At 43.5% G+C, this 13012-nt stretch overlaps 2 protein-coding genes across 8 annotated transcripts in view; one reads left to right on the plus strand and one right to left on the minus strand.

The window, feature by feature from the left end:
• Positions 1-9391, plus strand: CLDND1 (claudin domain containing 1). 6 transcript variants are annotated; one of them, XM_044296476.1, is made up of 5 exons: positions 1-189; positions 1002-1325; positions 4240-4347; positions 5394-5531; positions 5611-9391. In XM_044296476.1, the coding sequence occupies exons 2-5, from the start codon at positions 1049-1051 to the stop codon at positions 5829-5831; spliced, it is 744 nt and encodes a 247-aa protein (XP_044152411.1). In that variant the 5' UTR covers positions 1-189; positions 1002-1048; the 3' UTR covers positions 5832-9391. The 6 variants fall into 6 exon arrangements, with proteins under 6 accessions (XP_044152411.1, XP_044152408.1, XP_044152410.1 ...); XM_044296473.1 differs by having other exon boundaries at positions 5-195; XM_044296475.1 differs by having other exon boundaries at positions 97-195; positions 999-1325.
• ERCC1 (ERCC excision repair 1, endonuclease non-catalytic subunit) overlaps positions 9375-13012 on the minus strand; it is a 19386-nt gene continuing 15748 nt past the window's right edge. For both annotated transcript variants that reach the window (XM_044296472.1, XM_044296471.1), the window contains exons 10-11: positions 9815-9883; positions 9375-9518 (exon numbers count right to left, since the gene is read on the minus strand). In XM_044296472.1, the coding sequence (XP_044152407.1) occupies positions 9468-9518; positions 9815-9883 (120 nt within the window). In that variant the 3' untranslated portion in view covers positions 9375-9467. The remainder of the gene's footprint in view (positions 9519-9814; positions 9884-13012) is intronic.

The raw sequence follows: 13012 nt of genomic DNA on the forward strand, positions 1-13012 counted from the left end.
GCAAAAGCACTGCCCTGAATCCATCACTAACTTCCATCTCCCAGCAGCAGGTGGCGCTGAGGTACATATACTGTGCCTACAGAGGATGTGCTCACGGCGCATGCGGCCTGCTAGGTTGCCGCCGGAACTACTATTCCCGAAATGCATTGCGCCAGGCGACCCGGAAGAAGCGTAAAGACGAAGCTGGTGGTGAGGGTGAGGCTGTTGTGTGGATTAATCTTTGTATTTATCCATCTTCTCGATGGTGAGCGATCTTACCATGTCCGTGTACACCTCAATATAACGTGTGGGTGCTACAGGATCCGAGCAGACAGTGGCTCTGCAGATTGTGGGGAACTACAAGTCCCAGCATGGCTGAAGCTGGCCTGTGGCACCATGGCAATCGTTTCTTGCAGTTTTAGCAAGTCAGCAATCAGCACCTGAGAAGTTAATAGGTGCACACGGCCTCTGATCAGGGGGGCACAAACTTTGTCAGGCGTGTACATGGATTAAAGCCCTTGTGCCAGTCAGATGGTGACAGAAGGTTCACTTTGTGGCCACTGCTGCCTTCATGGACTAAAAGATCCCTGGCATCTGATTGGCCAGGATGTCTCCACCCAGACAATTGGTGTTTATTGGGTCAGAATGTACACAAATTGCACATATAGATGCCCTTGCCACCCGGGCTCTTCCAGCCTTTAAAGCTGTTTTCCAGATTGTGGATTTTTTTTTTTTTCTGGATTTTTTTTTTTTTAAGTTTAATTATTCACAATTTTCAAGATTTCTGCTTGCTGTCAGTGATTGGAAACATTCTACGTTACATCCAGGAGCTGGAAACACGCCTTGATGACGATCAGGAGCTTTAATGCTCTTACTAAGCCTGAACTGGATGTGAGCAAAATTTGCTGAATGCAAGCAGAGATCTTGACCATGGCAAGGGCTTGAGGCTCTGACAGATGTCTGCACACTTTGATCTCTCAGATTCCCCTGCAGTAACACCCTAACCCTTTTGTTCCCAGCAGATGCCCCCTCCAGCACGTTGACCAGGAGCTGCCGCTGGTGTAACGCCATGGATAACCGCTTTGCCACAGCACTGGTGATTGGCAGCGTCCTGTCTCTCCTGTCAGTGATTTACCTGTCTGCAGCAGTGGGTACCGTCTCCTGGTACCACTATTTCACCTCCCCCGTCCTCGCCAACGTCAGTGAGATGTCTGCAAATGAATTCTTAAATGAACTGGAAAAGGCCAATGAGAAGGCGTACACGGACGCCCTGTACCACTGCAACGGGAGCCTGGGGCTATGGCAGCAGTGCATCACCTTCTCCCAGCAGAACTATGATACCGATGGTGGGTAGCTATCACAGGGATTTAACCCTTTAGATGCTTTGTTCCTGTTCCAACTATGGTGTTCGTAATTAAGTTAAAGGGGTTTTCCAAGATTTTTATACTGATGACCTATCCTCTGATCGGTGGGGGGTGACACCTGGGACCCCCATCTGTTTGAGAAGGCTGCGGGAGCACCGTGGCCTTCTCACAGTTTCTTCTAGGCCACATGACTACACTTAGCCTAGGCGCAGCTCAGCCCCATAGAAGTGAATGGGGCTGAGCACAATACCAAGGACAGCCGCTATACAATGTACGGCGATGTGCTTGGTCAGCAGGGCGACGGCATCAGCACTCACCATAGCACCGCTGCCTTCTTAAACACCTGATCGGCGGTGGTCTGGGTGTCGGACCCCGACCGATCACTTACTGATGACCTATCCTGGCAATATGTCATCAGTAGGGATGAGGGTACCTCATAAAGTGGTACCTTGGAACTGAACCCTAGTTCGGGAAATGTTTATTTTTATTTTTTTTACAGTAGAAATCAATTTCTGAAGTTATTACCCAAAGTCTCATGAGACCTTGCCAAGTAATAACTTTGGCTCATCGGAGCCAATACGTTCTAATACTGTACAGAGCGCTCACTCCGTACAGTATTCTAATGGAGTTTTATGCAAATTGATTTTGGATGTTTCGTCCGAAGTCGATTCGCTCATCCCTAGTCATACAGACGTGGACAAAATTGTTGGTACCCTTTGGTCAATGAAAGAAAAAGTCACAATGGTCACAGAAATAACTTTAATCTGACAAAAGTAATAATAAATTAAAATTCTATAAATGTTAACCAATGAAAGTCAGACATTGTTTTTCAACCATGCTTCAACAGAATTATGTAAAAAAATAAACTCATGAAACAGGCATGGACAAAAATGATGGTACCCCTAGAAAACACAGAACATAATGTGACCAAAGGGACATGTTAATTCAAGGTGTGTCCACTAATTAGCATCACAGGTGTCTACAACCTTGTAATCAGCCATTGGGCCTATATATATGGCTCCAGGTAATCACTGTGTTGTTTGGTGATATGGTGTGTACCACACTCGACATGGACCAGAGGAAGCAAAGGAAAGAGCTGTCTCAAGAGATCAGAAAGAAAATTATAGACAAGCATGTTAAAGGTAAAGGCTATAAGACCATCTCCAAGCAACTAGATGTTCCTGTGAGTACAGTTGCACATATTATTCATAAGTTTAAGATCCATGGGACTGTAGCCAACCTCCCTGGACGTGGCCGCAGGAGGAAAATTGATGACAAATCTAAGAGACGGATAATCCGAATGGTAACAAAAGAGCCTAGAAAGACTTCTAAAGAGATTCAAGGTGAACTTCATGCTCAAGGAACATCAGTGTCAGATCGCACCATCCGTCGTTGTTTGAGCCAAAGTGGACTACATGGGAGACGACCAAGGAGGACACCATTGTTGAAAACGAATCATAAAAAAGCAAGACTGGAATATGCCAAACTACATGTTGACAAGCCACAAAGCTTCTGGGAGAATGTCCTGTGGACAGATGAGACAAAAATCGAAGTTTTTGCCAAGGCACATCAGCTGTATGTTCACAGACGAAAAAATGAAGCATATCAAGAAAAGAACACTGTCCCTACTGTGAAACATGGAGGAGGCTCTGTTATGTTCTGGGGCTGCTTTGCTGCGTCTGGCACAGGGTGTCTTGAATCTGTGCAGGGTACAATGAAATCTCAAGACTATCAAGGAATTCTAGAGAGAAATGTACTAGCCAGTGTCAGAAAGCTTGGTCTCAGTCGCAGGTCATGGGTCTTGCAACAGGACAATGACCCAAAACACACCGCTAAAAACACCCAAGAATGGCTAAGAGGAAAAAATTGGACTATTCTAAAGTGGCCTTCTATGAGCCCTGACCTCAATCCTATTGAGCATCTTTGGAAGGAGCTGAAACATGCAGTCTGGAAAAGGCACCCTTCAAACCGGACACAACTGGAGCAGTTTGCTCATGAGGAGTGGGCCAAAATACCTGCTGAGAGGTGCAGATGTCTCATTGACAGTTACAGGAAGCGTTTGATTGCAGTGATTGCCTCAAAAGGTTGCGCAACAAAATATTAAGTTAGGGGTACCATCATTTTTGTCCATGCCTGTTTCATGAGTTTATTTTTTTACATAATTCTGTTGAAGCATGGTTGAAAAACAATGTCTGACTTTCATTGGTTAACATTTATAGAATTTTAATTTATTATTACTTTTGTCAGATTAAAGTTATTTCTGTGACCATTGTGACTTTTTCTTTCATTGACCAAAGGGTACCAACAATTTTGTCCACGTCTGTAAGTATACAATTCTCAGAAAACCCTGGCACTTTGCCACCATCTGCATGGCTACGTGGCAGACTTGCTGGCAAGGACACCCAGTCTCCCATTTGTGCTGGACATTGTCGGACTGGTAATAAGATCACAAGCTACCCTTGTTGTAGGAGGGAGATGGTTGCTAGCCCTATTTGTGACCTTTGCTCCAATCAGTAGGAACCTCGCAAAACGCTCATTCATCCGGTAGACACCCCAGTCATTGTTTCTGGTAAAGAGGGATCTGCTGCCCAGAAACAATGAATCTGTTAGAGGACGAGCAATAGCAGCAGCCATCACTCGTCCTCATACAGTGGAGGTGATCGATGCACCTCCACTGATGAGCAAGTGGTTATCAGGAAGGAACCGTCCCCTCCCAACAGTGTAAATGCGCCTTTAATTTCTATGAATCTTACACCTCAGATGAAGAGGACAAGTCAGAAATCCTCTATGGGCTGCTTTCTTTTAAAGTGTAGGTTGGGGGTCCATAGTGAGAAAATGAATACGTACACAGCTGAACTTTGGGGGTTGATGAACTGTACTCTCCATTCTTTAACAGATCTGTCTTCCAATTTGCGATGCGTCTCATTGTCTTTTTCGGATCAGTTCTTAGAAAAATACAGCCAGCCCGGAAATCACAACACCGAAATTGACCTGATCCGTACATGTAAGTAAGAGCCTGACCTTATGGGACCATAAATGTTCACAACCGGTGCGAGTCAATCCAACCTGACATTATAGGAGCATAATGACCATAAAGGTTAGTGACCGGCCTGACCTTACGGGACTGAAAAAGACTTCAGATTGATGACCTGGATGAAGGAGAACATTTATAGGAAAATGTTCACATATTTAAAGGGCTTCTGTCACCCCACTAAACTGTGTTGTGTGTGTTTTTTTTTTTTTGTGTACTTATAATCCCTATACTGCGATTTATCCATACATAATGCTGGTAGCAGCCGCATCCTCCTATCATAATGACGCCCCCTGCGCATGTTGATTGACAGGGCCAGCGAACGGGATCATTCTCTGCTGGCCCTGTTTGCATTCAAAATCTGGTGCCTGCGCCGTACCTGTCTTCAATCGGCGCAGGCGCACTCAGAGGCCGCCGCTTGCTCGGCAGCTCCATCCTCAATGCGCCTGCGCCGATGACGTCACATCTACACCCGGCGCAGGCGCAAGATTTTTTTACTGATGACTTATCTGTTTTGTGGGGGGGTCTGGTTTCTGAGACCTGATTTGTAGGACTCGTGAGATTTGTCCAGTCCTGCAAGCTCTGCTCCAAGCCTTACTATATGGCATACTTTATTGGTAATAGCTGCCCACAGATGCTCTCAAAATGCCATCGATTCACATAATACACGCTGCTTTAAAGGGTCACTGTGCTTTCACAAAACTTTGGATATGTCATAGCAACATATCAAAGGTTTTGATCGGTTGGGGTCTGAGCGCTGAGACCTCCACTGATTGCTAGAAGAAGCCAGAGGGACACTATTTAAAGTCTATGGGCCTGTATCGCTTCTGTCTCCTGCAGTGAGGAGAGAGCACACGCTATGTGAGCGCATCTCTCTCCTCATTCTTACAATTGGTGGGGGTCTCAGCACTCAGACCCCCCCACCGATTAAAACCACATCAGTGGGATCTAAGGGGACATGTGGACAGCTGACCTTGCGTTAGTCATCCTAGTGTAAACCAGGTGCATTTTTGTTTCAGATCTGTGGCGTTGTCAGTTCCTGCTCCCATTGGTCGCCCTCGGACTCATATTTGTTGGAGCGATTATTGGTCTGGCTGGCTGTGTCTGCCGCAGTCTGTATCCGGCACTGGTAACTGGGGCCTTGCATCTACTGGCAGGTATGTGATGATCAGGATGGCTCTTCTCTACTGTCTAACTCCTCACCAGGCCTGACTGTCTCATTCCTCTGCCTTGCAGGTGTGTGCACATTGGGAGCAGTTTTGTGTTTCGCCAGCGGGGTGTATATGCTGCAGAAGAGTCTGCCCCTTCCACCAGGGGTTCGGGGAGAGTATGGATGGTCCTTCTGCTTGGCTTGTGTCTCTTCACCTCTGCAGATCATGGCTGGAGCCCTGTTTCTTTGGGCATCTCGCGCTAGTCGGAAAGAGTATTCCTTGATGAAGGCTTATCGTGTGGCATAAAGGAACTCAACCTGAAAAGGACTACTCACACTGGCAGGTGTCGTGGTGCCAGGATTCAAATGCAGGTCATAAGAGTCCATCTGAAATTTGTCCTGACGTTCTGTATTTTTTTACATATTATTTTTTAACAGAATTCCTTTTCAGCAACGGGCTTTAATGTGACTAAACTTAGAAGTCCACATGACCACACGTTGTTCTCCAGTATTCCTGAATTCAGGCCTGTACCATCTACCTCGATGGAGGCATTGATCCCAGCTGCCCTTTTCTTTCCAGTCTAAGCACATAACATCACCTAAATTGACGTCCCACTATATATTATTACCAAGGTCAGCATACTTTAGGGGGGGGTGACCTATGGGATCAGCAAGTTCAAATACCGTTGTGTCCAACTTATATATCATCCACACGGTATGCCGTAGAATACAATCCAAAGACTCTCTCCCTGAAGCTAGCGGGCCTACTGTAGTCAGATCACATGGAATATCTAGTTCTGGTTATTTACCAGATCTGTTGTACTTTAGAGCAATGCAGTTTGTTTTGTTTTTTATGAGACCCTTATTAAAGGTTTAAGTCTTATGTGACATTTGGTCATCTTGACCTGTAAAGGTAAATCTCACACCACAGTAATACAGAAAAAAATATATATAAAAGAGAGATTTTGGGGTATAATAAAATTATTTCTGCACCTATTATCCCAGCCCAAGGCATCTCGCCAGAATGGGGCATGTAGAGCTTTTCTATCCGGCATGATGACCTGATACATCTACAGCAATAGCTTAAAAGGGTTGTCCAGGATTACTCTCTGCCCGATCTGACACTGGGTGTGAAGAGCACAACTGCATGCTGACAGGGCAACCATCCAATGCCCAGCAAGTACGCGGATATCAATAATTAGAATAGGACCTGTGTATGATACTTGCTGGACACAGAGCAGGATGCATTGAGGACCCCTTTAAAGGGAACATGTCAGGAACCTCATTCAGCTCCTGACCCGCTCCCTTTAAAGTCCTCAGCGGCCCACTTGCTGGATATGTTTTCAGGATTTCCTTTAGTATCTCTGTATAATTACTGTCAATACATTAGGACTTACAACAGGTATTCATCCTGTGGGATATTCCCAAATAATGACCGGCAGGTGCGCCTCGAGGGCTGCATATGAGGAACACTGCTTTGAAGTATGTTTGCTCTGAGATAAGAATCCCCACTGACTGATTTAGCCTTTCTGGATTACTTTTGATACGGGCACATTATTATGATTGCCACTCAACTTTCCCAGACTGTTCATAACTAGATGGATTGGCAGCTACCCACAAATCAGAATGGTTGGGGAAATGCTGTTTTATGTTGTTATGCCAGAGGTAACATAGATATGTTGGCGGTGGTGAAGATCTTGGATACGACGCCCACCTCTCAGACTTTTTACTATGTACTTTTTTTTTAATGGCTGTTTTAACTTATATTGTTTTGTATATGTGTGTTTTGTTACTTTAGTGTAAACCCTTGCGTTGTCAGGAAACTGCAGCTGGGAATGACCGCTGCTTACCTTCTGCCACGTCTGCCTGATATGGTGCTCACAGCTAAAGGGTCTGCTTCCCCCAAACTGCACCTATCTGAGGTTGAGCTGCAATACCAGTGGGCAAGAGGAGCACAGTTCCATCCTCTCTAACCATATAGTATCGTCATGCGACCACCAACAGTAGAACACTTGATTACATGCCCAACATTTAGAAAATCTGTCTGACAACAGTCTATTGACATCATGTTTGGATATAGGAAAAAAAAACTATCCATTCTGAACACTGGGCCAAACTACTAGGTAAACTTTTGGATGGAGAGGAAGATACGATGTAACTCAAGCTTAGCAAAATATGTGCAAGCAAGTTCAATATTGTAAAGCTAAAATGGAACGCGGTGCTCAAAAGTAAGCCTTCAGCTTATTAACCCTACTCAACAGCAGAAATGTATTGTAATGCATAGGATCCATTGACATGTCTGCTAGTGTGAAAGCACAACTGTAGCCAATACCCCACCCCTAACAGTGTGCATTACTTAGGACTGGCCCTTAGATCAACAATCCCTAATTTCATAGACCTCTATATGTAAGGCATGAATACACTACACGAGCTTCAGATAAAGGGAACAGTTCAGTAGTAGATATCTGAATGTTAGGCATACTCTTATGTATAGATCATGTTTGAGGTGACACCACATTTCTACCACTTCTTACTTTGACCACTAGGGGCACTGTTGCAATGGAGCATAGATAATGTTTTATTTATAAATTATATTTTAATGTACCATCTGTCCTATAGTGGCAAGATGTTTAGCTTGTGTTGAATGACTCTAGAAAATTTTCATGTGACTTGATTTAAGGGAATATTAAAACAGCGCCTTTGCAAATTGTTTTAAATGAAGACCATCTTCTGTAACTTTGTGTCTGCAGCTCATTTATAGACCCTTTTGTCTCTATGGTAACAGACTACGAACAATGTAGTCTGATCCAACACTCATTTCCTTCCATATGTCCTTATCTCTGACTAACATTTTGTAGTTTACAGGTAGGGGATAGATGGTAGTATGACTACAATCGCCCTACATTTATTTGTAGTCTGTTACCATGGAAACATCGGTCTCCACTGTGGCGGTAGACAAAAATGGTAGATTAACAGATTGCCTAATTCCTTTATTTTAAATTTGTGCTGCATTAGAGCAATAAAGATAATACGTACAAGTAGGGCTTGTAAAAATGCACAGCACGTGACAAAATCCACATGCCAGGTATAAGAGCCTAACGATTCATGTATATTTGGTCCTCAGCTCCTCTGACATGGTTGAAAGTTTCAACACGTATAGCTTGCAGTTCCTTAATTTGCATACCTGTTATTCGGTACAGTGCATTATTTTACATAATCCTAACCATGCTTCTTTGGCTTTACTAGTCACCGGAAATGAAAGGGAATGGGGCTGCCACGACTCAGTCTTTGTTAAAGGACGGCTCTCGGATTTGCCCATCAAGGAGTATTAGGGTTTAGTCTCAGGGGATGTAATGGTGCTACAGCTTTACCATTACTGCAGGAAGACCACATGTAAATATGTGCGGTTCCAGCAGATGCAATGCCACACCAGGACCACCCTCTAGATAAACCCTAAAAGTTTCTGTGATTTCTCTAGTGCTTTTTCCAGAGTCTAGTACTATGGCTTGATCATCAAGATTTCCACTATCTAGAAGGCCCACGTCCAGTCATCATGTAAACCAAATCTGTATCATGAAGCAATACCTGGAAACGGCATAGTGCGGACCAGGGTTCAGGGGCTTCTACCTGGTACTTGGACATTTACCCTGTGGATTTGTGTTCGTACTGTAAAGTATATTTGTATGTATAGATGATGTACCTGACTATGTCGATGGCTGTACCGGCAGTGTTCTTGGTTTCCTGTCTAAACACTCCGAACTACTGTGATTAAAACTCCTTTAGTATTCAGCAGTAATAGAACATTTATTATACAAACCATATCCCATTTATATTTGGTACACAATAAAAAAAAAACTACTGAAAAAACTGTTAAATCCTTATTCTTTGTATATAGGTTTAAGAAATTATTGATCTTCCTTCCTTTTCTGGGTCACGGTACCTACTACTTAGTTTTCAGGAACGGTTCATGTAGAGCATCAAACAGTCTCTTAGCCTAGAAGAATACAAATGAAGGTTAGAAGACAAACAGATCTAATGAAAGTGACCAGAGATAACTGAAGAACTTCTGCATGCATTCTTGTTCTGGGTTTATTTTTATCTTTTTTTTTTTTTTTTTATCATCAACTTGCAGGTTTTTGTTTTTTTGGTCATCAAGCTGAAGATACAGGTGGAGTATATTCCTATACATGGATGAAGCACATGTTTCTTTAGCCATATAAATTAAAGGATATCCCCACCCAAAATCTTTCTTCATTGCCCCAAATTCATGGTCAATGCAACATCACTTACTTTTTGGGGTCCAAGTCCAGGACAAAGAGAGAGATCTTCTCGAGATGCGTTTGCCAGGTCAGCGAGGGTCTGTAGGGAACAAAATGATTTAATAATGACTACATATATGTACGTGACAGGATTAAAAGAGGTTCTTGGGAACAAACATTTACTATTGACCTATCCATTAATGTTCAATTGGCGGAGGCAGCCCATCATCACTAGGGCTGCATATTCCCCCTTTCACAATTTTATGTCTAGAAATAAGCATAATGGGTATCGCTGTCCCAATATCCCTGAGCTATTATAATATAAAAAGTGTGCAGTGAACACCGTAACAACAAATACACAAATCCACGATTCACCATTTTTTGTTCTCCCTGGCCTCACCCCAAAAACATGTAACAAAAGATATCAAAAAAGCTGTTAAAAATCCCAAATAGTACCGCAAAAAAACAAGCCCTCGTACAGCTCTGTAGACGGAAATATGAAAATGTTACGGCTGTTTAGCGATGCAAACAGAATAGATTTTATTTATTTTTTCCCCGTTTTCCAATACAAAACATGGTAAAGTAAATAGTGCCATTAAAAAGTACAACTTGTCCCATAATAAATGAGCTCTCATATGGCTGTGATCTGAATTTAAAAAAAAGTTACCTACTCATGAAATGTTGCAATGTACCAAACAGTTTTTATTTGTGACCAGCCATAAAGAACAGATATAATGTTAGTTGATTGGATTAATCACCATTCGAAGAGAAAACAAACATGCACACAGATCACAATAACGCCGGTAGAAGCGTCAGACGTCTGTTCAGGTAATTTTACTCCCTAAGGGCTCTTTCACACTTGCGTTCTTGTCTTCCGGCATAGAGTTCCGTCGTTGGGGCTCTATGCCGGAAGAATCCTGATCAGGAGTATCCCCATGCATTCTGAATGGATAGAAATCCGTTCACGATGTCTTCAGTTCCGGAACGTTTTTTGGCCGGAGAAAATACCGCAGCATGCTGCGCTTTTTGCTCCGGCCAAAAATCCTGAAGACTTGCCGCAAGGCCGGATCCGGAATTAATGCCCATTGAAAGTACAGGAGCTTCTTTGGGGCGTCTTGTCGCGCGTTCCCGTACATAGACTTCAGCGGGAACACGTGACAATGGGCGTTCGCTTGTACCGGAGCCGCCTGCATTGCATTCACTCCAGACCACTCCCTGGAGGGCAGGGAGCAAACTTGTTTACATGGAATGGATGTTGGAGGGGCTGGAGAGAAGGTGGGATGTTATTTACATGAGACTGGATGTTTGAGAAGCAGAGGAGAGAGGTTATTTAAGATCAGATGCCTTTATTGTCACTGTACAATACAATGTACAATACAATGAAATGTTTGGCGCAATCCTAGATGCCATGGACAGAGGAACAAGACATTCAAATTAAAGTATTAGACTAGAAAAAAAAGAATTACTGTTCACATTAATATATGTGCAAAAAAAGGGGGTTAGTCAGCACCTCCCAGTGCGCAGGTGCACGCCGCCATGGCAAAGACCTAGAGGAAAAAAAGACAATGCAGCAGCACCCTGCAAATCAGATAAAGTACAATAATGCCAAATATTATAGTGCTAATGCTACGCTTATTTATAAAGTGAGATGCTTGGCCAATGCATTTTGTACAAAACCATCTGAGCCCGTCTGCCGTGGGCTAAGCATCTCACTTTATAAAAAAGCGTAGCATTAGCACTATAGTTTTTGGCATTATTGTACTTTATCTGGTTTCCAGGGTGCTGTTGCATTGTTTTTTTTTTCCTCTATGTTTTCAGCCATGGCGGCATGCACCTGCGCATTGGGAGGTGCTGACTAACCCCCTTTCTTTGCAGATTTACGGCGCTGGAGGTGTGGCACTCCGGCGAGTCGTGCACTCCTGATTAGCCTGTCTGCCCCATAGGATGATTTAAATTACTTCCAGTATAAAGCTGTAGCCTGCTCTCACTACATTCATTGGAAGCTGTCTGGCACAAGGAAAGGTATAGAGTGGGCTCAGCATGCATGTTGGTACCTGCATCCCCTATAATGGAGGCCATTATGGCACAAAAAAATGGTAAAAAGCAGAGTGGATCCAGCTTGCCTGTGGATCCAACACTCCCTGAACTTTATGTCGGCCATTATGGCGCATAATGGGTATTATTTAGTGTTAGGACCCGTCTAACAGAGATCACCTTGACGTACGGCAGACGTTAAATAAGCGTAGCATTAGCACTATAATTTTTGGCATTATTGTACTTTATCTGATTTGCAGGGTGCTGCTGCATTGTCTCTTTATATATATATATGAAAAACAACAGGCGGCACCACCCTTCAGATATAACGTAAAAAATGGGTGCAAAATCCAAGTACGGCAGCAGGTGCTTACCCAGTAATAGAGGTACAAAAATTGCTTGAGAAAGGCTCAGTTGGAGCCGAAACGTCGCTTTGCCATTGATGGGTGAATAAACACAGATTTTTTCAAAGAATTGCTTGGAGTGCAGTCCAATTTTTGTACACACATATATATATATATATATATATATATATATATATATATACACACACACACATACACACACTCACCTAAAAGAATTATTAGGAACACCATACTAATACGGTGTTGGACCCCTTTTGCCTTCAGAACTGCCTTAATTCTACGTGGCATTGATTCAACAAGGTGCTGATAGCATTCTTTAGAAATGTTGGCCCATATTGATAGGATAGCATCTTGCAGTTGATGGAGATTTGAGGGATGCACATCCAGGGCACGAAGCTCCCGTTCCACAACATCCCAAAGATGCTCTATTGGGTTGAGATCTGGTGACTGTGGGGGCCATTTTAGTACAGTGAACTCATTGTCATGTTCAAGAAACCAATTTGAAATGATTAGAGCTTTGTGACATGGTGCATTATCCTGCTGGAAGTAGCCATCAGAGGATGGGTACATGGAAGTCATGAAGGGATGGACATGGTCAGAAACATTGCTCAGGTAGCCCGTGGCATTTAAACGATGGCCAAATGGCACTAAGGGGCCTAAAGTGTGCCCAGAAAACATCCCCCACACCATTACACCACCACCACCAGCCTGCACAGTGGTAACAAGGCATGATGGATACATGTTCTCATTCTGTTTACGCCAAATTCGGACTCTACCATTTGAATGTCTCAACAGAAACCGAGACTCATCAGACCAGGCAACATTTTTCC

Source organism: Bufo gargarizans, chromosome 6 (assembly GCF_014858855.1).
Source record: "Bufo gargarizans isolate SCDJY-AF-19 chromosome 6, ASM1485885v1, whole genome shotgun sequence".
NCBI classification, from domain to species: domain Eukaryota; kingdom Metazoa; phylum Chordata; class Amphibia; order Anura; family Bufonidae; genus Bufo; species Bufo gargarizans.

Excerpts from the sequence above, each read along its gene's own strand:
- CLDND1 (XM_044296476.1), top strand. The coding sequence starts at position 1,049 with ATGGATAACCGCTTTGCCACAGCACTGGTGATTGGCAGCGTCCTGTCT. Across the intron at positions 1,326-4,239 it reads GCAGAACTATGATACCGATG|ATCTGTCTTCCAATTTGCGA; the intron begins GTGGGTAGCTAT and ends ATTCTTTAACAG. Across the intron at positions 4,348-5,393 it reads AATTGACCTGATCCGTACAT|ATCTGTGGCGTTGTCAGTTC; the intron begins GTAAGTAAGAGC and ends TTTTTGTTTCAG.